Here is a 26,250-nt window from a genome sequence, read left to right on the forward strand (position 1 = left end):
ACTCTCCTTATTACTATTTGTTGCTGATTTACTGCAGGCATTTTACTAAACATACCACAGGTGTAACTAATCAATACATTTTTTTTTGTTATTGACTTTTTAATAATTATATTTATTCTCTTTTTTTTTTTTTTAGTCTGATTCATGATAAATATTTTAAAAATATATTTATTTTTTTTAAAAGCTGTTCAACCTTGAAATTCATATTTCGACCCTGTTTTCAATTTTTGGTTGCTAATTTAACACGGGTGACTTTTTTTGAAAATGTATGTAACATAAACTGTAAAAAAAAAAAAATAAGTTGAGAAAACGCAAATTTTCAAGGCAACATGATGCATTCAAGATTTTTGCGTTTTCTCAACTTTTGACTACTGCTGGCCAGACACTGTTTTGTACACTGTAAAAAATACGATTTGGACTAATTATAGTTTTCAAGTTAGTCAGACTCAGAAATAAGGTTTCACTATGTAAAACAGTGTCTGGCCAGCAGTAGTCAAAAGTTGAGAAAACGCAAAAATCTTGTTGCATCAGGTTGCCTTGAAAATTTGCGTTTTCTCAACTTTTTTTTTTTTACTTGTAGGTGTTACTAATGCATTATCATTTTTTTTATTATTGACTTTTATACATTTGTATTTATCTTCTATTTTGTTTGTATCTATAACATTTTAAAGCAGTCAAGCATGTCATGAGTATTACAGCCCTATTTATTGCTTTTCCTTGCTGATTAGACACAGGTGTTTTTGGTAAAGTACCACTTGTGTTACTCATTTTTTACTTATTTACTTCTATTTCAATTGTATTCGTGTCAGAAATTTACAAAGATTTTGATTCATAGATAAAATCATTTAACCATGTCATCAACCTACTCAGTGGCCTAGTGGTTAGAGTGTCCGTCCTGAGATCGGTAGGTTGGGAGTTCAAATCCCGGCCGAGTCATACCAAAGACTATAAAAATGGGACCCATTACCTCCCTGCTTGGCACTCAGCATCAAGGGTTGGAATTGGGGGTTAAATCACCAAAATGATTCCCGGGCGCAGCCACCGCTGCTGCCCACTGCTCCCCTCACCTCCCAGGGGGTGATCAAGGGTGATGGGTCAAATGCAGAGAATAATTTCGCCACACCTAGTGTGTGTGTGACAATCATTGGTACTTTAACTTTAACTTTAATACTGTTTCCAGATTTATTGCTTTTCCTTGCTGATTTATCGTAAGTTTTTTTTTTTTTTTTTTTTTACCACGGGTGTTGCTAATCAATTCTATCTTTTTTATTTGTGACTTTAAAAAAATATATTTAAATTTTAATTGCATTCATGTCGATAAAAAAATATATATAAAATAATATAAAATATTTGTATTTATTTATAAAAGCAATCTACCCTCATCCTGATTATTTCTGCCATATTAACTGTCTTTCAATGCTGATTTACTTTGGGTGTTTTTCTAATGTGCCGCAGGTGTTATTATTCCTAAATTTCTTTGTAAGTTTTTGTTTCACTCATTGTAATTGATATTTTCTTTATAATCTTGAATATTTACACTTATGTGTATGTTTTAAACACAATATCAATATCTTGACCATAAAGATTGCTTTTTTTTGGAAAAAAGTAAAGGAACACCTTTGTCGGTGTTTCTTTCCATATTTATAACCATTATACTAATTTTAGCTATAACTAAAACAGTACAGTAATTTGACACTGAGCTCCCAGTATGTGATTTCACTGCCATCTATTGTTTTACTTTTAAGCCTGTGTGGTATAAAACAAGTAAAACATTATTACCGAATTTGTTTTGCGATTTTTGTTGAAATGCTTGACTTCTTCTCAGTTATGTTTACAAATTTGTACATCAAAAGTTGATTCATTTATATTTAAAGAAAATACGCCTCAAAACATTACAACTTTTGTCGCAACTTTCTGAAAAAGCTGCCGTAAATTCAGGCTTTTTAGGCCGCGACAAAAAATCCAGCGCAATCCTGGAGGGAGTGATTAAGTACCGTATTTTACGGACTATAAGGCGCACTTAAAATACTTATTTTTCCTCAAAACTCGACAGTGCGCCTAATGTACGGATACGTCTGGTCTTGCTTTCGACCTCGAAGCAATTTTATTTGGTACATGGTTTGACCAGTAGATGGCAGTCAAACATAAGAGATACGTGTAGACTGCACTATGATGGCAATATGACTCAAGTAAACAACACCATCATTTTATATGTCCCATTGAAAATATAGAACATTACACACGGTACTCAAAAATCTATCAAAATGTTTTAGTACAACTTTGGTAAGCTATGAAGTCGTACCGCTGGATGGATTGTCGGCGCATTAAACATACAAGTATTTTTACGGTGTGTGTATGAGGTAAGACATATTATCTGCCGTTTTGTTTCGCAATATTATGCAAAATAAACTATTCTTACCTTCTGGTAACTGCTGATCTGTACTTGGGATCTGCATAAATCCTGAAAAATTGCGTGCCTCCGCCTTTGTAGTTTGTGCAGACTTCATAGTCGATAAGCTTCTTCTTTTTCTCTATCTTCTTGTTATGGGACATTCATCCTCCGCTGTTGCCATTTCTAATATAAAGTAGTGTAAAGTTCTTACTTATATCTGTCAGTAAACTCGCCATGAAAGCGTGAAAACATACCGGTGTAGTGAGTTTACATTATTCACCCAAGGAACTCTAGTTATTAGAGAGTTCTGGTCTGATGGTTTTTCACGGGACACATTTCCGGCCTTGTTGTTGCTTCTTCCACTCCCGTCCTTGCACGCTACACCGCTACAACAAAGATGACGGGGAGGAGACGCTGCCGAAGGTGAGCCACGTAAATAAGACCGACCACAAAACGGCGCATCCGGAAGCGACTGTCAGAAAGCGGCTCAAAGATGATCTGTAAAACATAATCTATGCAACATTTTGACCAAAGAACCACCATTACATGTTATGTAGACCACAAGGAAGTGTTTTACATTTAGAAAAAAAATTACAATAATATGACTTTTTCAATGTGCCCTATAATCCGGTGTGCCATTATATATGAAAAAAGATCGCAAATAGACCATTTATCAGCAGTGCACCTTCTAATCCGGTGCACCCTATGGTGCGGAAAATACGGTAATTTGAAAAAACACATTTACATTCTGTACAATAAATTACCATGTTATGGTTGGCAAAATATGACATGAATGAGCCAGAAAACAACTATTTTGGTCAACTGTTGTTTCCGACAAGGAAAAAGCATTTAAGGTTGTCAAAGGTTAAACGTTACTCAAGTATGGCTTTGAGGAAACAGACAGCATGCAACTTACTTGAGGGTGAACTGCTCTACAGAGGAGTTGGGCATCAAGTACAAGAAGATCCTGAGTGTCTCTCCAGGCTTGAGAGGCTTCTCTGGCAGCCTGAGGAACATGTTCTTGTCCAGCTGCTTGTCCACCAGCAGCTGCTCCTGGCTGGCCTGATACAGGCTGATGCTGCCAATGCGCAGCAGGGGGTGCTGCGACAGAGGCTCCCCCCTGGACCCTCCGCCGGCCCTGTGGCCCGAGGTCTCGCCGCACTCGCCCTCCGCGTTGGGCTCGTGCAGCGTGTAGTAGAGCTCTGTCTGGAGGGTCTCGCCGGTGAGCCCGTCCAGGAGTCCGTCCCCGGAGCCTTTCCGGCGACCCAGCGGCGCCACGTTGGTGTTAAACCAGGTCGCCGGCAACTCCAGCTGGGCCAAACACTGCGCCAGGTTGCCTTTCATGCGGCACGACGTTTTAATCTCCCGGACGTCGCGGAAGGCATGCAGGCGGACGCACGGCAGCTTGTCCTGAGCCTTGAAGTCGTCCCAATCCCGGCCGGCGATGTAGAAAAACACCTGCACCGCGGGGTTGTTGGAGAACACCCTCGACTGGACAATGAAGGCTCGCACCTTCCAGTTGACGGTCAGCTGGCCAGGAATGTCCAAAGGACTGGTTGGCTGAAGCAATTCCTTAGACAGCGACTGGTCCCGGGCAAAAGGCCCAAAGCTGATGTTGATGGCGGGGAGGTCCTTTGTCTGGAAAACCACAAAACTCTCAGAGCGCTGCAGAGGGTGTCCGCCGCTGGGACCGCCGCTGGCCCCCGCGTTTTGTCCTGAGACCTGAGCCTCGCGCAGAAAGAAGGCGAGCTGCGCGTTGGACATTTTGAAGTTGGCCGGCAGGTAGACATTGGGGGGCGTAGGACGGGCCGTCGTCGCCGAGGAGCCGAAGAGGCTGTCGGAACTGGTCGGGGAGACTTTCCCTGCGAGAGCTGCGGACGGAGAGAAAACAAAATCAACGTTGAACTCAACCATCTTCATTTTCTTCAAAGGTCTGCCCTACTCATGGTCAGAGGGATGGGGGCTGGAGTCTATCCCAGCTGACGTAGGTTCCTCAACTCAATTCAGACATAGAACATTAGCTTTGATATTTGCTATTGTCAGTCGTTACCATGATTCCACTGGGGATCCGTAAAGTCCAAACTGACCTTTCATGCTTAAAAGGAAGCACTTGTAAACACTTAGCTAGTGTTTCAAGGCATGGAAATCAGGAACTGAGTTCATAGTTGACAAAGTGAACAAAGTACAAGCAACTCTCAATGCAAAGCAACCAAACTTTCCCAAGTACCGTATTTTTCGGACTGTAAGTCGCAGTTTTTTTCATAGTTTGGCCAGGCTCCGGTGCGACTTATACTGTATATGTTTTTTTCCTTTTTTATTACGCATTTTCGGCAGGTGCGACTTATACTCCGGTGCGACTTATACTCAGAAAAATACTGCCATGACGTCATCATCTACTCTACCATCTGCAGTCAACTCGTCAGCACCTGCTACTTTTCTGATTTTGTGGACCAAAAAAATTACATCATCTTTTTCAAAATAGGTCCAATTAAAAGTTGCGACATTTGTTTTGCAATTAAACGTTACAGGAAAATATTTTAAAATATTTTTCGAAGTATCCCATTTTTTGTACATCATACATTTTATTATTTAAAATAATTTTTGTTCATATCCACAGAAGCCCAGACTTCCCTCTCCCCAGCTACTTTGTCCAGCTCTTCCCGGTGGATCCCGAGGCAGTCCCAGCTAGCCTGGGAGACATAGTCTCTCCACCGTGTCCTGGGTCTTCCCCGTGGTCGCCTACCGGTCGGAAGCGCCCTGGGGGAATTCTGACCAGATGCCCGAACCACCTCATCCGGTTCCTCTCGTGGAGGAGCAGTGGCTTTACTTTGAGCTCCTCCCGAATGACAGATCTCTTCACCCTACCTCTAAGGGAGAGCCTTGCCACCCGATGGAGGAAACTTCATTTCGACCACTTGCACCCGTGATCTTGTCCTTTTGGTCATAACCCAAAGCTCATGACCATGGGTGAGGACAGGAATGTAGATCGACCGGTAAATTGAGAGCTTGCTTTTTCACCACGACGGACCGATACAGGGCCCGCATTACTGCAGACGCCCCACCGATCCACGATCCACAAACGATCCACTCTTCCCTCACTCGTCAACTAGACCTTGAGGTACTTGAACTTCTTCGCTTGGGGCAGGAGCAGAGAAGGATCTCCTGCCTAACCCGGAGATGGCACTACACCCTTTTCCGGGCGAGAACCACAGACTTGGAGGTGCTGGTTTTTATCATAATTATCTTTTTATTTCATATATAATAATTGTATTAAATCATTAAATATATTCAGAATGGTCTAAAAAAAATACACAGTTACCACTTATTATAACTTAACTTGGATGAACTGAGGCCTAGTGTAGTAACACCGCTAAAACACATCAAAGTTTACACAACTCTTATAAAGTTCACAGAACGCCCATATAAGGATCATCTAAACGCTGTTTTGTAACGATACTCTGCTCCGGTTTACGGTGGCAAGGATGCCTGCTTGTCAGCACATCCTAAAACCAAAACAAGGAAATGACGTCTATGTGACGTTTTGGGGGAAAACGACGAGGATTGGCTTTAGAAGTTGCAGCGATTAAGATCAAAGAGCCCCCTTCCTCAAGATGTAAAAAAACTAGAAGATAATCAGAATTCACGTAAAAATGGCCTACTCTCCTTCTTCTAAATCCGACTTTTGCGCATGTTCTAATCCAGTCAGTGATTTCTGACGTGTTGTTGTGACGTTTTGGGGCAAAACAACAACTGACGTGAAAGTTGCGGTGATTGAGATCAAAGGCCCTGCTTCTCAGGACGTCAACAACCAGACCAGCGATTCTCAAAATCTAATGGTACGCCAAGAGTATCATCTTAATAAAGGACAGTGTTTTATTTTCCTGTATTCAAACACAGTGTTACTGTTCAAGCTGCGTGTAATGTTAGTTTCCAAACACACAAATAAAATATTGAATATACTCATTAAATTAAACATCTGCTTTGTTTTTAATGAGTACTAAAGGCCTACTACGCTACTGTATTTTAATTGGTTATTACGGTGGTACTTGGAGAGAAAGCGTTTTCTGAGGTGGTACTTGGTGGAAAAAGTTTGACAACCAATGAATAAACACTATTTAACATTCTAAACGCTACCAACATTAAACCCTAACACATAAAGATTGTCTTAGTGATGGTCTTTAACGATAAAATGCTACTTTTCTCGGTAAATCCAATTTTTGCACGGGTTCCGATTCAAACAAGGGTATTTGACGTCAAGAACTAAAACATTTTTCCAATCCAAACAATGATTTTTAACATCTAAGTCTAAAAGTTGCAATGGTTGAGATCAAAGAGACCACTTATCAGGTTGTAAACCACTTAAAACATTTTATAAAGTACAAAACAGCCAAACTCGTAAAAATGACCCGAATGCAATTTTTTGAACAACACTTTGTTTGTAAAGCCGACTTTTGCACGTTTTCCAATCCAAACAATGATTTTTGACGTCTAAGTCTAAAAGTTGCAATGGTTGAGATCAAAGAGACCACTTATCAGGATGTAAACCACTTAAAACATTTTAAAAAGTACAAAACAGCCAAACTAGTAAAGATGACCCGAATGCAATTTTTTTAACAACACTTTGTTTGTAAAGCCGACTTTTGCACTTTTCCAATCCAAACAATGATTTTTGATGTCTAAGTCTAAAAGTTGCAATGGTTGAGATCAAAGAGACCACTTATCAGGATGTAAACCACTTAAAACATTTTAAAAAGTACAAAAACAGCCAAACTCATAAATATGACCCGAATGCAATTTTTTGAACAACACTTTGTTTGTAAAGCCGACATTTGCACGTTTTCCAATCCAAACAATGATTTTTGACGTGTAAGTCCAAAAGTTGCAATGGTTGAGATCAAAGAGACCACTTATCAGGATATAAACTACTTAAAACATTTTAAAAAGTACAAAACAGCCAAACTCGTAAAAATGACCCGAATGCAATTTTTTGAACAACACTTTGTTTGTAAAGCCGACTTTTGCACGTTTTCCAATCCAAACAATGATTTTTGACGTCTAAGTCTAAAAGTTGCAATGGTTGAGATCAAAGAGACCACTTATCAGGATGTAAACCACTTAAAACATTTTAAAAAGTACAAAACAGCCAAACTAGTAAAGATGACCCGAATGCAATTTTTTTAACAACACTTTGTTTGTAAAGCCGACTTTTGCACTTTTCCAATCCAAACAATGATTTTTGATGTCTAAGTCTAAAAGTTGCAATGGTTGAGATCAAAGAGACCACTTATCAGGATGTAAACCACTTACAACATTTTAAAAAGTACAAAAACAGCCAAACTCATAAATATGACCCGAATGCAATTTTTTGAACAACACTTTGTTTGTAAAGCCGACATTTGCACGTTTTCCAATCCAAACAATGATTTTTGACGTGTAAGTCCAAAAGTTGCAATGGTTGAGATCAAAGAGACCACTTATCAGGATATAAACTACTTAAAACATTTTAAAAAGTACAAAACAGCCAAACTCGTAAAGATGACCCGAATGCAATTTTTTGAACAACACTTTGTTTGTAAAGCCGACTTTTGCACGTTTTCCAATGCAAACAATGATTTTTGACGTCTAAGTCTAAAAGTTGCAATGGTTGAGATCAAAGAGACCACTTATCAGGATGTAAACCACTTAAAACATTTTAAAAAGTACAAAAACAGCCAAACTCATAAATATGACCCGAATGCAATTTTTTGAACAACACTTTGTTTGTTAAGCCGACTTTTGCACGTTTTCCAATCCAAACAATGATTTTTGACGTGTAAGTCCAAAAGTTGCAATGGTTGAGATCAAAGAGACCACTTATCAGGATGTAAACCACTTAAAACATTTTATAAAGTACAAAACAGCCAAACTGGTAAAGATGACCCGAATGCATTTTTTTTAACAATACTTTGTTTGTAAAGCCGACTTTTGCACGTTTTCCAATGCAAACAATGATTTTTGACGTCTAAGTCTAAAAGTTGCAGTGGTTGAGATCATAGAGACCACTTATCAGGATGTAAACCACTTAAAACATTTTAAAAAGTACAAAAACAGCCAAACTAGTAAAGATGACCCGAATGCAATATTTTGAACAACACTTTGTTTGTAAAGCCGACTTTTTCACACTTTTCCAATGCAAACAATGATTTTTGACGTCTAAGTCCAAACGTTGCGGTGATTGAGATCAAAGAGACCACTTATCAGGATGTAAACCATTTAAAACATTTTATAAAGTACAAAACAGCCAAACTCGTAAAGATGACCCGAATGCAATATTTTGAACAACACTTTGTTTGTAAAGCCGACATTTGCACGTTTTCCAATCCAAACAATGATTTTTGACGTCTAAGTCTAAAAGTTGCAATGGTTGAGATCAAAGAGACCACTTATCAGGATGTAAACCACTTAAAACATTTAAAAAAGTACAAAAACAGCCAAACTCGTAAAGTTGACCCGAATGCAATTTTTTTGAACACTTTGTTTGTAAAGCCGACTTTTGCACGTTTTCCAATCCAAACAATGATTTTTGACGTGTAAGTCCAAAAGTTGCAATGGTTGAGATCAAAGAGACCACTTATCAGGATGTAAACCACTTAAAACATTTTAAAAAGTACAAAAACAGCCAAACTCATAAATATGACCCGAATGCAATTTTTTGAACAACACTTTGTTTGTAAAGCCGACTTTTGCACACTTTTCCAATGCAAACAATGATTTTTGACGTTTAAGTCTAAACGTTGTGGTGATTGAGATCAAAGAGACCACTTATCAGGATGTAAACCACTTAAAACATTTTAAAAAGTACAAAAACAGCCAAACTCATAAATATGACCCGAATGCAATTTTTTGAACAACACTTTGTTTGTAAAGCCGACATTTGCACGTTTTCCAATCCAAACAATGATTTTTGATGTCTAAGTCTAAAAGTTGTAATGGTTGAGATCAAAGAGACCACTTATCAGGATGTAAACCACTTAAAACATTTAAGAAAGTACAAAAACAGCCAAACTCGTAAAGTTGACCCGAATGCAATTTTTTTGAACACTTTGTTTGTAAAGCCGACTTTTGCACGTTTTCCAATCCAAACAATGATTTTTGACGTGTAAGTCCAAAAGTTGCAATGGTTGAGATCAAAGAGACCACTTATCAGGATGTAAACCACTTAAAACATTTTAAAAAGTACAAAAACAGCCAAACTCATAAACATGACCCGAATGCAATTTTTTGAACAACACTTTGTTTGTAAAGCCGACTTTTGCACACTTTTCCAATGCAAACAATGATTTTTGACGTTTAAGTCTAAACGTTGTGGTGATTGAGATCAAAGAGACCACTTATCAGGATGTAAACCACTTAAAACATTTTAAAAAGTACAAAAACAGCCAAACTCATAAATATGACCCGAATGCAATTTTTTGAACAACACTTTGTTTGTTAAGCCGACTTTTGCACGTTTTCCAATCCAAACAATGATTTTTGACGTGTAAGTCCAAAAGTTGCAATGGTTGAGATCAAAGAGACCACTTATCAGGATGTAAACCACTTAAAACATTTTATAAAGTACAAAACAGCCAAACTGGTAAAGATGACCCGAATGCATTTTTTTAACAATACTTTGTTTGTAAAGCCGACTTTTGCACGTTTTCCAATGCAAACAATGATTTTTGACGTCTAAGTCTAAAAGTTGCAGTGGTTGAGATCAAAGAGACCACTTATCAGGATGTAAACCACTTAAAACATTTTAAAAAGTACAAAAACAGCCAAACTAGTAAAGATGACCCGAATGCAATATTTTGAACAACACTTTGTTTGTAAAGCCGACTTTTTCACACTTTTCCAATGCAAACAATGATTTTTGACGTCTAAGTCTAAACGTTGCGGTGATTGAGATCAAAGAGACCACTTATCAGGATGTAAACCATTTAAAACATTTTATAAAGTACAAAACAGCCAAACTCGTAAAGATGACCCGAATGCAATATTTTGAACAACACTTTGTTTGTAAAGCCGACATTTGCACGTTTTCCAATCCAAACAATGATTTTTGACGTCTAAGTCTAAAAGTTGCAATGGTTGAGATCAAAGAGACCACTTATCAGGATGTAAACCACTTAAAACATTTTAAAAAGTACAAAAACAGCCAAACTCGTAAAGTTGACCTGAATGCAATTTTTTTGAACACTTTGTTTGTAAAGCCGACTTTTGCACGTTTTCCAATCCAAACAATGATTTTTGACGTGTAAGTCCAAAAGTTGCAATGGTTGAGATCAAAGAGACCACTTATCAGGATGTAAACCACTTAAAACATTTTAAAAAGTACAAAAACAGCCAAACTCATAAATATGACCCGAATGCAATTTTTTGAACAACACTTTGTTTGTAAAGCCGACTTTTGCACACTTTTCCAATGCAAACAATGATTTTTGACGTTTAAGTCTAAACGTTGTGGTGATTGAGATCAAAGAGACCACTTATCAGGATGTAAACCACTTAAAACATTTTAAAAAGTACAAAAACAGCCAAACTCATAAATATGACCCGAATGCAATTTTTTGAACAACACTTTGTTTGTAAAGCCGACATTTGCACGTTTTCCAATCCAAACAATGATTTTTGACGTCTAAGTCTAAAAGTTGCAATGGTTGAGATCAAAGAGACCACTTATCAGGATGTAAACCACTTAAAACATTTAAGAAAGTACAAAAACAGCCAAACTCGTAAAGTTGACCCGAATGCAATTTTTTTGAACACTTTGTTTGTAAAGCCGACTTTTGCACGTTTTCCAATCCAAACAATGATTTTTGACGTGTAAGTCCAAAAGTTGCAATGGTTGAGATCAAAGAGACCACTTATCAGGATGTAAACCACTTAAAACATTTTAAAAAGTACAAAAACAGCCAAACTCATAAACATGACCCGAATGCAATTTTTTGAACAACACTTTGTTTGTAAAGCCGACTTTTGCACACTTTTCCAATGCAAACAATGATTTTTGACGTTTAAGTCTAAACGTTGTGGTGATTGAGATCAAAGAGACCACTTATCAGGATGTAAACCACTTAAAACATTTTAAAAAGTACAAAAACAGCCAAACTCATAAATATGACCCGAATGCAATTTTTTGAACAACACTTTGTTTGTAAAGCCGACTTTTGCACGTATTCCAATCCAAACAACTTATCAGGATGCAAACCACATAAATCATTTTAAAAAGTACAAAAACAGCCAAACTCGTAAAGATGACCCGAATGCAATTTCAACAAAACTTAGACTTTTCCATGTGTTCCGTTTCCAAATAAAGATTTTTGACGTATTTTTGACGACAAAGTGAAAATCTGGGTTTGAAGTTTCGCTAATTCTCCCGGTGCTATCACAAAATCCACAAAACACAAAAAAACTCTTGAGAGAAAGGTATTGTTTTCAATTCCAAAAACCCCTTTGGCTGGATTGACGATCAACAAAGCCTTTAAAGACTATTCGACAACAGAACAGTGACAGCAAATAAGTGACGTACTTATCAAAATAACCCAAAGCTGAGCACAAAAACAAAAATTCCGGTCCCCATAGTCCAAACCATGGATTAAAAGTCCCATATTCCAAATGGAGTTTACTCCGGCATCCTTTCTCGGTCCGAATGATCCCAAAGTTTCACTTCACTGTCGCGCTCTTTGTTGTGCTGCTAGTTTCTTCTTCTCCCGGCTCCTGTTGCAGGCTAACAAAAGGTTTTTCCACCGCGGTCCTTGAACTTGTCTAATTCCCCGTGGCTTTAAAGTCCCAGTGTGTGTGTGTGTGTGTGTGTGTGTGTGTGTGTGTGTTGCAGCTCCACGACACACACCGCAGCCAGCCGGCCGACATGCACACCGCTAACTACTCTATGGCTCCGGGACAGGCGCTGGCTGATAGACGGGATCCACCCCGCCTGGTGGTGGGCACTACAGACAAAGCATTGGACGCCGCCCCATCCTCGCCACACCTCGTCTGCTATAATCACCGCACACACACACACACACACACACGTGGGGTAGTGGGGGTGGGAAGCGTACGGAATAACACTCAATCCGTGTGCTGCCTCTGGACGTGTTCAGGCAGACTTGGTGAGGCGGGGGATGGATGTGTTGCTTGAGCGCCTCCGGGCAGTGGAAGAGTAGCAAAGTAGAAGAAGAAGAAGGAGAGGGAGGGATTAGGTAAAGATTATTGATGAATTAGCCTGGCTCTCCTTCCTTTCTCCTCCCCGTTTGAGCCCCATGAGAAATCCATGAGAATGGAGGGATGTCGTTCATGAAGGGGGAGGAAAAATAGGGGGGTAGGCGGGAGGGGGTGGCTCGGTGTGCTAGGAATGCCTGTGATAAAAGAAGAAGGGGGCGGGCGGGGGAGTGTGAAAGCGAGAGGCGACAAAAGAAGAAGAAAAAAGTGGAAGCAACAACATCCCGCTCGTGCAAATGAAGAGAGCACATGCAGGATAATGATGCGGGAGGCTACTGGAGTGTTTAACTACCGCAGTGTTTTTCAACCACTGAGATACAGTCTGGTGTGCCGTGGGAGATTATCTAATTTCACCTATTTGGGGTATAAAATCTTTTTTGCAAACCAGTAATTATAGTCTGCAAATGATGTGTTGTTGTTGAGTGTCGGCAAAGTAACTATGTAATACTCTTCCATATCAGTAGGTGGCAGCAGGTAGCTAATTGTGATCACAATATGCAGACGACAGCGGGAGGCAGGGTGCAGGTAAAAAGGTGTCTAATGCTTAAACTGAAAAACAAACAAAAGGTGAGTGCCCCTGAAAAAAGGCATTTAAGCTTAGGGAAGGCTATACAGAACGAAACTATAACTGAACTGGCGACAAAGTGAAGAAAAACAGAATGCTGGACGACAGCAAAGACTTACAGCGTGTGGCGCAGAGAAGGCGTCCACAAAGTACATCCGAACATGACATGACCCCAGCAGCAACAATGTCCCCACAAAGAAGGATAAAAACAACTGAAATATTATTTTTTGCGAAAACAAAGTAGGTGCGGGGAATAGCTAACGCTAACGAATGTGTTCAAGTCAAAATGGAAGAAAATACGTGAGCTTCGCTCATTAGGAAAACTTTTAACAAGATCTTTTTTGGGGGGGGGGGGGGCAAACCCCCAGCAGCAACAATGTCCCCACAAAGAAGGATAAAAACAACTGAAATATTATTTTTTGCGAAAACAAAGTAGGTGCGGGGAATAGCTAACGCTAACGAATGTGTTCAAGTCAAAATGGAAGAAAATACGTGAGCTTCGCTCATTAGGAAAACTTTTAACAAGATCTTTTTTGGGAGGGGCCAAACCCCCAGCAGCAACAATGTCCCCACAAAGAAGGATAAAAACAACTGAGATATAGTATTTTTTTACGAAAACAAAGTAGGTGCGGGGAATAGCTAACGCTAACGAATGTGTTCAAGTCAAAATGGAAGAAAATACGTGAGCTTCGCTCATTAGGAAAACTTTTAACAAGATCTTTTTTGGGAGGGGCCAAACCCCCAGCAGCAACAATGTCCCCACAAAGAAGGATAAAAACAACTGAAATATTATTTTTTGCGAAAACAAAGTAGGTGCGGGGAATAGCTAACGCTAACGAATGTGTTCAAGTCAAAATGGAAGAAAATACGTGAGCTTCGCTCATTAGGAAAACTTTTAACAAGATCTTTTTTGGGAGGGGCCAAACCCCCAGCAGCAACAATGTCCCCACAAAGAAGAATAAAAACAACTGAAATATTATTTTTTGCGAAAACAAAGTAGGTGCGGGGAATAGCGCTTAAAGGAAGACATGAAACTGCTACAGGAAAATACCAACAAAACAGGAAAGGAGCGCAAGACAAGAACTAAAATATGACACAGAAAAACAGCAAAAAAGTCCAAATAAGTCAGGGTGTGATGTGACAGGTGATGACAGTACACCTACTTTGAGACAAGAGCTATAGTGTTGCATGTTTAGTTATGCTTTAAAGTCATATCCGACAACTTTTTATTGTCAATATCGAGTTTCATATTTTAATGATTTATGCTGGTGGTGTGCCTTTGGATTTTTTCAATGAAAAAAATGTGCCTCGGCTCAAAACCGGTTGAAAAACACTGATCTACCGAACCAAAGCTACGGTCTCGTCTTGATCAGCTCCGACGACAACAGAGAAAGGGGGAAAAAAATGTTCACTTTTCCCACTTACCGTATTTTTCGGACTATAAGGTGCACTTAAAATCCTTTCACTTTCTCAAAAAATCGACAGTGCGCCTAAGAACACGGCGCGCCTAATGTACGGAATAATGTTGGTTGTGCTTACCGGCCTCAAAGCTATTTTTTATTCGGTACATTAGTGTTTTTCAACCACTATGCAGATACACTCTGGTGTGCCGATTCAAACAAGGGTATTTGACGTCAAGAACTAAAACATTTTTCCAATATAAACAATGATTTTTAACATCTAAGTCTAAAAGTTGCAATGGTTGAGATCAAAGAGACCACTTATCAGGATGTAAACCACTTAAAACATTTTTACAAACTTGTAAAGATGACCCGAATGCAATATTTTGAACAACACTTTGTTTGTAAAGCCGACTTTTGCACGTTTTCCAATCCAAACAATGATTGTTGACGTCTAAGTCTAAAAGTTGCAATGGTTGGGATCAAAGAGACCACTTATCAGGATGTAAACCACTTAAAACATTTTAAAAAGTACAAAAACAGCCAAACTCGTAAAGTTGACCCGAATGCAATTTTTTGAACAACACTTTGTTTGTAAAGCCGACTTTTGCACGTTTTCCAATGCAAACAATGATTTTTGACGTCTAAGTCTAAAAGTTGCGGTGGTTGAGATCAAAGAGACCACTTATCAGGATGTAAACCACTTAAAACATTTTAAAAAGTACAAAAACAGCCAAACTCGTAAAGTTGACCCGAATGCAATTTTTTGAACAACACTTTGTTTGTAAAGCCGACTTTTGCACGTTTTCCAATGCAAACAATGATTTTTGACGTCTAAGTCTAAAAGTTGCGGTGGTTGAGATCAAAGAGACCACTTATCAGGATGTAAACCACTTAAAACATTTTAAAAAGTACAAAAACAGCCAAACTCGTAAAGATGACCCGAATGCAATATTTTGAACAACACTTTGTTTGTAAAGCCGACTTTTGCACGTTTTCCAATCCAAACAATGATTGTTGACGTCTAAGTCTAAAAGTTGCAATGGTTGGGATCAAAGAGACCACTTATCAGGATGTAAACCACTTAAATCATTTTAAAAAGTACAAAAACAGCCAAACTCGTAAAGTTGACCCGAATGCAATTTTTTGAACAACACTTTGTTTGTAAAGCCGACTTTTGCACGTTTTCCAATCCAAACAATGATTGTTGACGTCTAAGTCTAAAAGTTGCAATGGTTGGGATCAAAGAGACCACTTATCAGGATGTAAACCACTTAAAACATTTTAAAAAGTACAAAAACAGCCAAACTCGTAAAGTTGACCCGAATGCAATTTTTTGAACAACACTTTGTTTGTAAAGCCGACTTTTGCACGTTTTCCAATGCAAACAATGATTTTTGACGTCTAAGTCTAAAAGTTGCGGTGGTTGAGATCAAAGAGACCACTTATCAGGATGTAAACCACTTAAAACATTTTAAAAAGTACAAAAACAGCCAAACTCGTAAAGTTGACCCGAATGCAATTTTTTGAACAACACTTTGTTTGTAAAGCCGACTTTTGCACGTTTTCCAATGCAAACAATGATTTTTGACGTCTAAGTCTAAAAGTTGCGGTGGTTGAGATCAAAGAGACCACTTATCAGGATGTAAACCACTTAAAACATTTTAAAAAGTACAAAAACAGCCAAACTCGTAAAGATACCCGAATGCAATTTTTTGAACAACACTTTGTTTGTAAAGCCGACTTTTGCACGTTTTCCAATGCAAACAATGATTTTTGACATCTAAGTCTAAAAGTTGCGGTGGTTGAGATCAAAGAGACCACTTATCAGGATGTAAACCACTTAAAACATTTTATAAAGTACAAAACAGCCAAACTTGTACAGATGACCCGATTGCAATTTTTTGAACAACATTTTGTTTGCAAAGCCGACTTTTGCACGTTTTCCAATCCGAACAATGATTGTTGATGTCTAAGTCTAAAAGTTGCAGTGGTTGAGATCAAAGAGACCACTTATCAGGATGTAAACCACTTTAAACATTTAAAAAAATTACAAAACAGCCAAACTCTTAAATATGACTGGAATGCAATATTTTGAACAAAACTTTGTTTGTAAAGCCGACTTTTGCACGTTTTCCAATGCAAACAATGATTTTTGACGTCTAAGTCTAAACGTTGCGGTGGTTGAGATCAAAGAGACCACTTATCAGGATGTAAACCACTTAAAACATTTTAAAAAGTACAAAAACAGCCAAACTCGTAAAGTTGACCCGAATGCAATTTTTTGAACAACACTTTGTTTGTAAAGCCGACTTTTGCACGTTTTCCAATCCAAACAATGATTTTTGACGTCTAAGTCTAAAAGTTGCAATGGTTGGGATCAAAGAGACCACTTATCAGGATGTAAACCACTTAAAACATTTTAAAAAGTACAAAAACAGCCAAACTCGTAAAGTTGACCCGAATGCAATTTTTTGAACAACACTTTGTTTGTAAAGCCGACTTTTGCACGTTTTCCAATGCAAACAATGATTTTTGACATCTAAGTCTAAAAGTTGCGGTGGTTGAGATCAAAGAGACCACTTATCAGGATGTAAACCACTTAAAACATTTTATAAAGTACAAAACAGCCAAACTTGTACAGATGACCCGATTGCAATTTTTTTAACAACACTTTGTTTGCAAAGCCGACTTTTGCACGTTTTCCAATCCGAACAATGATTGTTGATGTCTAAGTCTAAAAGTTGCAGTGGTTGAGATCAAAGAGACCACTTATCAGGATGTAAACCACTTTAAACATTTAAAAAAATTACAAAACAGCCAAACTCTTAAATATGACTGGAATGCAATATTTTGAACACAACTTTGTTTGTAAAGCCGACTTTTGCACGTTTTCCAATGCAAACAATGATTTTTGACGTCTAAGTCTAAACGTTGCGGTGGTTGAGATCAAAGAGACCACTTATCAGGATGTAAACCACTTAAAACATTTTAAAAAGTACAAAAACAGCCAAACTCGTAAATATGACCCGAATGCAATTTTTTGAACAACACTTTGTTTGTAAAGCCGACTTTTGCACGGCTGGTATGCCGTGGGAGATGATCTAATTTCACCTATTTGGGGTAAAAAATACTTTTTTGCAAACCAGTAATTATAGTCTGCAAGTTATGTGTTGTTGTTGAGTGTCGGTGCTGTCTAGAGCTCGGCAGAGTAACCGTGTAATACTCTTCCATATGGCAGCAGGTAGCTAATTGCTTTGTAGATGTCGGATACAGCCGGAGGCAGTGTGCAGGTAAAAAGGTATTTCATGCTTGAATAAAAAATAAACAATAGGTAAGTGCCCCTAAGAAAAGACATTGAAGCTTAGGGAAGGCTATGAAGAACAAAACTAAAACTGAACTGGCTACAGAGTAAACAAAAACAGAATGCTGGACGACAGCAAAGACTTACTGTGGAGCAAAGATGGCGTCCACAATGTACATCCGAACACGACATGACAATCGACAATGTCCCCACGAAGAAGGATAAAAACTGTCTCTGTGATCACTATAGGTGTATACATAATAATATAGTGTTAAATAAAATCAGTCCCTTGGGCACAAAATTGAAAATAATACAGCTCTCCAAAAAGTGCACTTCTGCTGCTATTGGAACATACTAACTACACACACAGGCAGACAGCTAACAAACAATCCAAGACGTCGAATAAAGTTCCACAGCAGATTAATCCATTTAGGCTCTTTATTGTTGTTGATCTTGCTTTGTCTTTTCCTATCTTTACTTTTGTCTTGCACTGGACTGTTATTTTATTTTTTTTCTTTAAACTGAAATACACACAATGACAAATGTATAAGCTATGTGATTGAATTAACATACTCAAATGTAATACACAATATGTAAATATTAGCTTCACACAAATATACAGTACTATCATCAAACAAATACTTCTGAGTGTTGAAACTATTTCGATGGTGGAAATTTGATTGATTGAAACTTTTATTAGTAGATTGCACAGTGAAGTACATATTCCGTACAATTGACCACAAAATGGTAACACCCGAATAAGTTTTTCAACTTGTTTAAGTCGGTTGATTCATGATACAGACAAATACACGACTGGCAGTCATTTTAAGTCCTCAAAACATCCATTGAAACAGTGCACAAAAATCGTTTTTCGAAAAACATCTTAGTTTTTAAATGTAACCACTTTCCACCTTAATATTGAGTTACATAAACAAGTTAAACAGTTTACTTACAGACTTATCTTTTCCAAGGCTTGTAAGAGCTAACACAACTTGTCTACTTCTCAATTGTCTCATGAACTTAAACTGACTCGCCAACCCGGAAGTGGCCAGACTAATGACGCGTAGTCATTAGTCCATTTGGGATTCGAATAAAGAACCAACTCTTCGGTCTCGATAACGGGTACCGGTTCTCAAAAAGGGATTCGAGTCCGAGGACTCGGTTCTTTTCTTATCGAACAACCGGGGAAAATCGGTTTCGAGCATCATCCCTAATCTGGCGGAGGTAAGAAAGTCTTCATTCTGCAAAGCCACTTTCCGTCTCGAGCGTTTGTTTCGAAGACGACACAGAGCCAGCCGGTCACGTCGCACCAAAAAGCTGTTCATCGCGGGGAAATGTGAGTAAACTGAAAAACGACTTGATAAATTCCCAATCCATCAATCCTTTTTCTCCCGCTGGAGCCTGTCCGGCTGCACTCGGGCGGAAGGCGGCACCTCATAAACTGTCATCCAGGAAATATATTGGAAGGTATTTACATTATTAAAAGTTCAATTGTGAGTCAACTTATCTGAGAAACTGCATTTTCCAGACTGATATAAAAATGTCCACTGTAGAGGACACTGTGTCTCAAAGTAAACGTTGAAAGGCACTAAAGTGAACGTTATTGCTTTACACAACATTTCTACATGTTTAGTTTAAAAAATATATATATTTTCTTGAAACAGTGGATGTTCCTGCACTATTATTTGCACTTAGAAATACATGTTTGTAGTAATAAATATGATTGGAACACTTCGACTACAGTAAGTTCCTGCCACTTTATTTTGTACACTATAACATTTTTACCAAGTCTTTTTATTTTGGACAATAATATCGTACCGTGGCCTTAATACCGTGATAATATCGCACAGTGAGATTATGATACCAATCAGGGGCGCCGCTAGGGATTTTGGGCCCCATGAAAAGAATCTTTACAGGGCCCCCAACACCGTGTCATTATTTTTTATGTATTATAATTTCATCATCATTAGGGGCCTCTCTGGGCCCCCCTCCATCATGGGCCCCTAGAATCCGTCTCCTTTACCCCCCCCTTTTCGGCGCCCCTGATACCATTACATCCCTTTGCATTTTGATTATCACTAAGAAACACAAATATTCACTTTGCAACTGGCTGATTCAGATATTTACATGTTGTCAGAGTTTGTTGGTGACGAACCCCAAGATGCAGAGATGACGGCAGGCATTGAGTGAGAAAACATGATTTAATTAAACACTATGGCAAAACAACAAACAAAAGGGTAACAACAAAAGGTGCGCACAAGGCGGAGAACAAACCTGGCTATGAACTAAAATAGTAAAAATGCTAACTGTGGACAAGAAACAAAAACACTTACTGTGACACGAAGGAACTATGACATGAGCAGAGTGAACAAAATTAGACAGAGCTACAACGACAGGTAGTAGTGACGACAAGTATTAGCGACAATGACAATGACAATAATCCAGCAATGACTGGAGGAGAAGGCAGGTTTAAATAGCAGCTGGCTGATTGACACCAGGTGTGGCCAGGTGCCAATCAGCCACAGCTGAGGGGACAGAGCACTCAGGGAGACAAGTAGGAAATAACCAAAATAAGAGCGCCGACAGGAAATAAAGACAAACAGAGGAAAAACTCAAAACATAACTAAACTGTCAGTGACAAACCTGACACATGTTTGCCTTAAATCACACAACAAGCAGCATATCATGCACTGTCTGCAAAACTACTGCATGTTATGACAAACCACATTTGCTGTCTTAATAGCTCTAAAAGAGACAGTTATTAATTCACATTGCATCTTTCTACAACACCCAAAACCAGTGAAGTTGGCACGTTGTGTAAATCGTAAATAAAAACAGAATACAATGATTTGCTAACCCTTTTCAACCTATATTCAATTGAACAGACTGCAAAGACAAGATACTTGACGTTCGAACTGGAAAACGTTGTTATTTTTTGCAAATATTAGCTCATTTGGAATTTGATGCCTGCAACATGTTTCAAAAAAGCTGGCGCAAGGGGCAAAAAAGACTGAGAAAGTTGAGGAATACGCATCAAACACTTATTTGGAACATCCCACAGGTGAACAAGCTAATTGGGAACAGGTGGGTGCCATGATTGGGCATAAAAGCAGATTCCATGAAATGCTCACCGACATCTGTGTGTAAAGGATATCACCACATGGGCTCAGGAACACTTCAGAAAACCACTGTCAGTAACTACAGTTCGTCGCTACATCGCTACATCTGTAAGTGCAAGTTAAAACTCTACTATGCAAAGCCAAAGCCATTTATCAACAACACCCAGAAACGCCGCCGGCTTCGCTGGGCCCCGAGCTCATCTAAGATGGACTGATGAAAAGTGTAAGTGTTCTGTGGTTTGACAAGTCCACATTTCAAATTGTTTTTGGACCAAAGAGGAACAGAACCATCCGGACTGTTGAAGGCGCAAAGTTCAAAAGGCAGCATCTGTGATGGTGTGGGGGTGTATTAGTGCCCAAGGCATGGGTAACTTACACATCTGTGAAGGCGCCATTAATGCTGAAAGGTACATACAGGTTTTGGAGCAACAAATGCTGCCATTCAAGCAACGTTATCATGGACGCCCCTGCTTATTTCAGCAAGACAATGCCAAGCCACGTGTTACAACAGCGTGGCTTCGTAGTAAAAGAGTGCGGGTACTAGACTGGCCTGCCTGTAGTCCAGACCTGTCTCCCATTGAAAATGTGTGGCGCAATATGAAGCCTAAAATACTGCTGAAAAAAAGCTGTACATCAAGCAAGAATGGGAAAGAATTCCACCTGAAAAGCTTCAAAAATTGGTCTCCTCAGTTCCCAAACGTTTCCTGAGTGTTGTTAAAAGGAAATGTACACAACCCGAAAACCAGTGAAGTTGTAAAGGTACCATTAATGCTGAAAGGTACATACAGGTTTTGGAGCAACAAATGCTGCCAGCCAAGCAACGTTATCATGGACGCCCCTGCTTATTTCAGCAAGACAATGCCAAGCCACGTGTTACAACAGCGTGGCTTCGTAGTAAAAGAGTGCGGGTACTAGACTGGCCTGCCTGTAGTCCACTAAGTTAATGATTATTTGCAACAACAAAAAAATAGTTCCTCAGTTCGAACATTAAATATCTTGTCTTTGCAGTGTACTCGTTTGAAAATAAATTGAAAAGGATTAGCAAATTATTGTATTCTGTTTTTATTTCCAAATTACACAACGTGCCAACTTTACTGGTTTTGGGTTTACTACTTCAGATATTGGAAATAAATAAAGGTCCAAATCACAGCAGCAAGCAAGTCATGTGTGAAATAAAGCATGTGTTTTACTAATATGTTTCTTGTCTTAATCAGCTCTGAAATAAAAGACACATTTATTAATTTTGATAAATATAAGATATTCAAATAAAAATGGAATAAAATAAACAACTTTTAACAAGATTTTGGCCCAAATCCCAGCAGCAAGCAGCATATCATGCACTGTCATGCCTTCAATAAGAACTCTTATTATGGAGATTTACATTTATTTCATGCTAACATGGTCAACATCGAAGAAAACTTAAAACTTTCACTCTTTTGGGAAGACTTTTTACACTTTCTGCTTCAATTTTTTTCGGTTCACTTTTGGACCCAAATCACAGAGGAGAGCAGCATATCATGCGCTGTCAGGTCTCGAGTAAAAATATTATTATGAGGAGTCCACCTTTTTTTTGTCTTAATGATATTAAGAACTTTACACAAGATTTTGGCGTTTATTTCTGATGCATTTCCAGAATTCCTTCGCTATTTATGGCTTGCGTCAAAACTGTAATCATCGGGGAAAGAGACAAATATTCACTTTGTAGCTTGTAGGCTAACTTTCTGCATTCAAGTCAAAAATGGTACAAAACACAACTTCCACTCTATTGGAAAGACTTTGAAGTTCATTATTAATTGTTCTAGCGCCTCCCGAGGCAGCAAGCAGCATATCATGCACTGTCACGTTCAATCAATCAATCAATCAATCTTTATTTATATAGCCCTAAATCACAAGTGTCTCAAAGGGCTGCACAAGCCACAACGACATCCTCGGTACAAAGCCCACATACGGGCAAGGAAAAACTCACCCCAGTGGGACGTCGATGTGAATGACTATGAGAAACCTTGGAGAGGACCGCATATGTGGGTAACCCCCCCCCTCTAGGGGAGACCGAAAGCAATGGATGTCGAGTGGGTCTGACATAATATTGTGAGAGTCCAGTCCATAGTGGATCCAACATAATAGTAAGAGTCCAGTCCATAGTGGGGCCAGCAGGACACCATCCCGAGCGGAGACGGGTCAGCAGCGCAGAGATGTTCCCAGCCGATGCACAGGCGAGCGGTCCACCCCGGGTCCCGACTCTGGACAGCCAGCACTTCATCCATGGCCACCGGACCTGTGCCCCCCCCCCCCCTCAAGGAAAAGGGGAGCAGAGGAGAAAAGAAAAGAAACGGCAGATCAACTGGTCTAACAGGGGGTCTATTTAAAGGCTAGAGTATACAAATGAGTTTTAAGATGGGACTTAAATGCTTCTACTGAGGTATCCATCCATCCATCCATCTTCTTCCGCTTATCCGAGGTCGGGTCGCGGGGGCAGCAGCCTAAGCAGGGAAGCCCAGACTTCCCTCTCCCCAGCCACTTCGTCCAGCTCCTCCCGGGGGATCCCGAGGCGTTCCCAGGCCAGCCGGGAGACATAGTCTTCCCAACGTGTCCTGGGTCTTCCTCGTGGCCTCCTACCGGTCGGACATGCCCTAAACACCTCCTTAGGGAGGCGCTCGGGTGGCATCCTGACCAGATGCCCGAACCACCTCATCTGGCTCCTCTCGATGCGGAGGAGCAGCGGCTTTACTTTGAGCTCCCCCCGGATGACAGAGCTTCTCACCCTATCTCTAAGGGAGAGCCCCGCCACCCGGCGGAGGAAACTCATTTCGGCCGCTTGTACCCGTGATCTTGTCCTTTCGGTCATAACCCAAAGCTCATGACCATAGGTGAGGATGGGAACGTAAATCGACCGGTAAATTGAGAGCTTTGCCTTCCGGCTCAGCTCCTTCTTCACCACAACGGATCGATACAGCGTCCGCATTACTGAAGACGCCGCACCGATCCGCCTGTCGATCTCACGATCCACTCTTCCCTCACTCGTGAACAAGACTCCGAGGTACTTGAACTCCTCCACTTGGGGCAAGATCTCCTCCCCAACCCGGAGATGCTACTGAGGTAGCATCTCTAATTGTTACCGGGAGGGCATTCCATAGTACTGGAGCCCGAATAGAAAACGCTCTATAGCCCGCAGACTTTTTTTGGGCTCTGGGAATCACTAATAAGCCGGAGTTCTTTGAACGCAGATTTCTTGCCGGGACATATGGTACAATGCAATCGACAAGATAGGACGGAGCTAGACCGTGTAGTATTTTATACGTAAGTAGTAAAACCTTAAAGTCACATCTTAAGTGCACAGGAAGCCAGTGCAGGTGAGCCAGTATAGGCGTAATATGATCAAACTTTCTTGTTCTTGTCAAAAGTCTAGCAGCCGCATTTTGTACCAACTGTAATCTTTTAATGCTAGACATAGAGAGACCCGAAAATAATACGTTACAGTAGTCGAGACGAGACGTAACGAACGCATGAATAATGATCTCAGCGTCGCTAGTGGATAAAATAGAACGAATTTTAGCGATATTACGGAGATGAAAGAAGGCCGTTTTAGTAACACTCTTAATGTGTGATTCAAACGAGAGAGTTGGGTCGAAGATAATACCCAGATTCTTTACTGATTCATCCATCCATTTTCTACCGCTTATTCCCTTTGGGGTCGCGGGGGGCGCTGGAGCCTATCTCAGCTACAATCGGGCGGAAGGCGGGGTACACCCTGGACAAGTCGCCACCTCATCGCATTACTGATTCGCCTTGTGTAATTGTTTGGTTGTCAAATGTTAAGGTGGTATTATTAAATAAATGTCGGTGTTTAGCAGGACCGATAATCATCATTTCCGTTTTCTTGGCGTTGAGTTGCAAGAAGTTAGCGGACATCCATTGTTTAATTTCATTAAGACACGCCTCCAGCTGACTACAATCCGGCGTGTTGGTCAGCTTTAGGGGCATGTAGAGTTGGGTGTCATCAGCATAACAGTGAAAGCTAACACCGTATTTGCGTATGATGTCGCCTAGCGGCAGCATGTAAATACTGAAGAGTGCAGGGCCAAGAACCGAACCCTGAGGAACTCCGCACCTTACCTTAACATAGTCCGAGGTCACATTATTATGGGAGACGCATTGCATCCTGTCAGTAAGATAAGAGTTAAACCACGACAAAGCTAAGTCTGACATACCAATACGTGTTTTGATACGCTCTAATAAAATATTATGATCGACGGTATCGACGTTCAAAAGAGTTGTATGATTGCAATCCACACGTTCTATAAGATTCCGAAGCTAATGTTTGCCCCAAATCTCTTGTTTTTGGTCACCGCCAGGGATTTCAGCGGGGCATAACAGCAAGCAGTACAACAAAGAATCTTATTATCAGCATTCATTACCGATTCTGTTGTTGCCAGAATGCCTCGGCTTAATCCGCGCTAATATAGACTAATATTCACTTTGCAACGAGCAGATGCTGCATTCACCTCAAAAAACAAGGAAATTCAGTCTTCTGGGGAGACTATCAACAAGATGTCTGGACTTTATGGTTGCCCCAATTCACAGAAGCAAGCAGCTAACCATGGACTTGTCTGGAATGAAATAAGGAATGTTATTATGGCATGTTGAGCTCTCAATACTCAACCTTGTTTTTCCCCGATTTTGCACATTTTCAGACAAAATCAATCCCGGGTTATGAAAAATAAGCCTAGTGCTACTGAACTTTTGAGCAAGAATGGAAATAACCCCATCACTCCGAGGCGTTGTGATTGATGATTCCGAATGTGGTCACGTTCCACAGTAATAAGTTGGCCAACTGCGGTTTAATTAACCTTTAAATAAACCACATTCAATCAAACTGAATGACTGTAAATCCAACATACCCTGGTGGGATACGATAAATCCGGCGACATGCAATCAGACAACCGCATGCGGCAGCCGTTGCAGTCGCGGAGCACTGTAAGACTATTTCTTAGCCAAAATCACAAGGCTTTCCAGCCGCTCGTCACCCCGTGAGTACAGTAAACAAACACTGACGCTGACACTTTGATGCCCTCCTCTAAGGTTGTCTCCTCCTCACATGAAAAGTCTCCAAAAAATATACGAATGGCAACTGAAAATCGGCGTATTGCATGGCATCAAAACAAATCCTTGCCCCCTGAGCGTCCCACATCGAGGCCTCTGGGATTCATCCGAGAAGATGATTAGGGCAGATA

At 39.9% G+C, this 26,250-nt stretch overlaps 1 protein-coding gene across 2 annotated transcripts in view; it reads right to left on the bottom strand.

Annotated features, from left to right (window-relative positions):
• tmem132e (transmembrane protein 132E) overlaps window positions 1–26,250 on the bottom strand; it is a 1,169,142-nt gene that overhangs the window by 349,687 nt on the left and 793,205 nt on the right. The window contains exons 1-2 of one of the 2 annotated variants that reach the window (XM_061962727.2): window positions 11,943–12,782; window positions 3,309–4,263 (exon numbers count right to left, since the gene is read on the bottom strand). In XM_061962727.2, coding sequence (XP_061818711.2) covers window positions 3,309–4,263; window positions 11,943–12,021 — 1,034 coding nt within the window. In that variant the 5' untranslated portion in view covers window positions 12,022–12,782. Of the gene's footprint in view, window positions 1–3,308; window positions 4,264–11,942; window positions 12,783–26,250 lie in introns of those variants that run through there. The other variant, XM_061962728.2, reaches the window with a different exon arrangement.

Source organism: Nerophis lumbriciformis, linkage group LG09, assembly GCF_033978685.3.
Source record: "Nerophis lumbriciformis linkage group LG09, RoL_Nlum_v2.1, whole genome shotgun sequence".
In the NCBI taxonomy this organism is placed as follows: Eukaryota; Metazoa; Chordata; class Actinopteri; order Syngnathiformes; family Syngnathidae; genus Nerophis; species Nerophis lumbriciformis.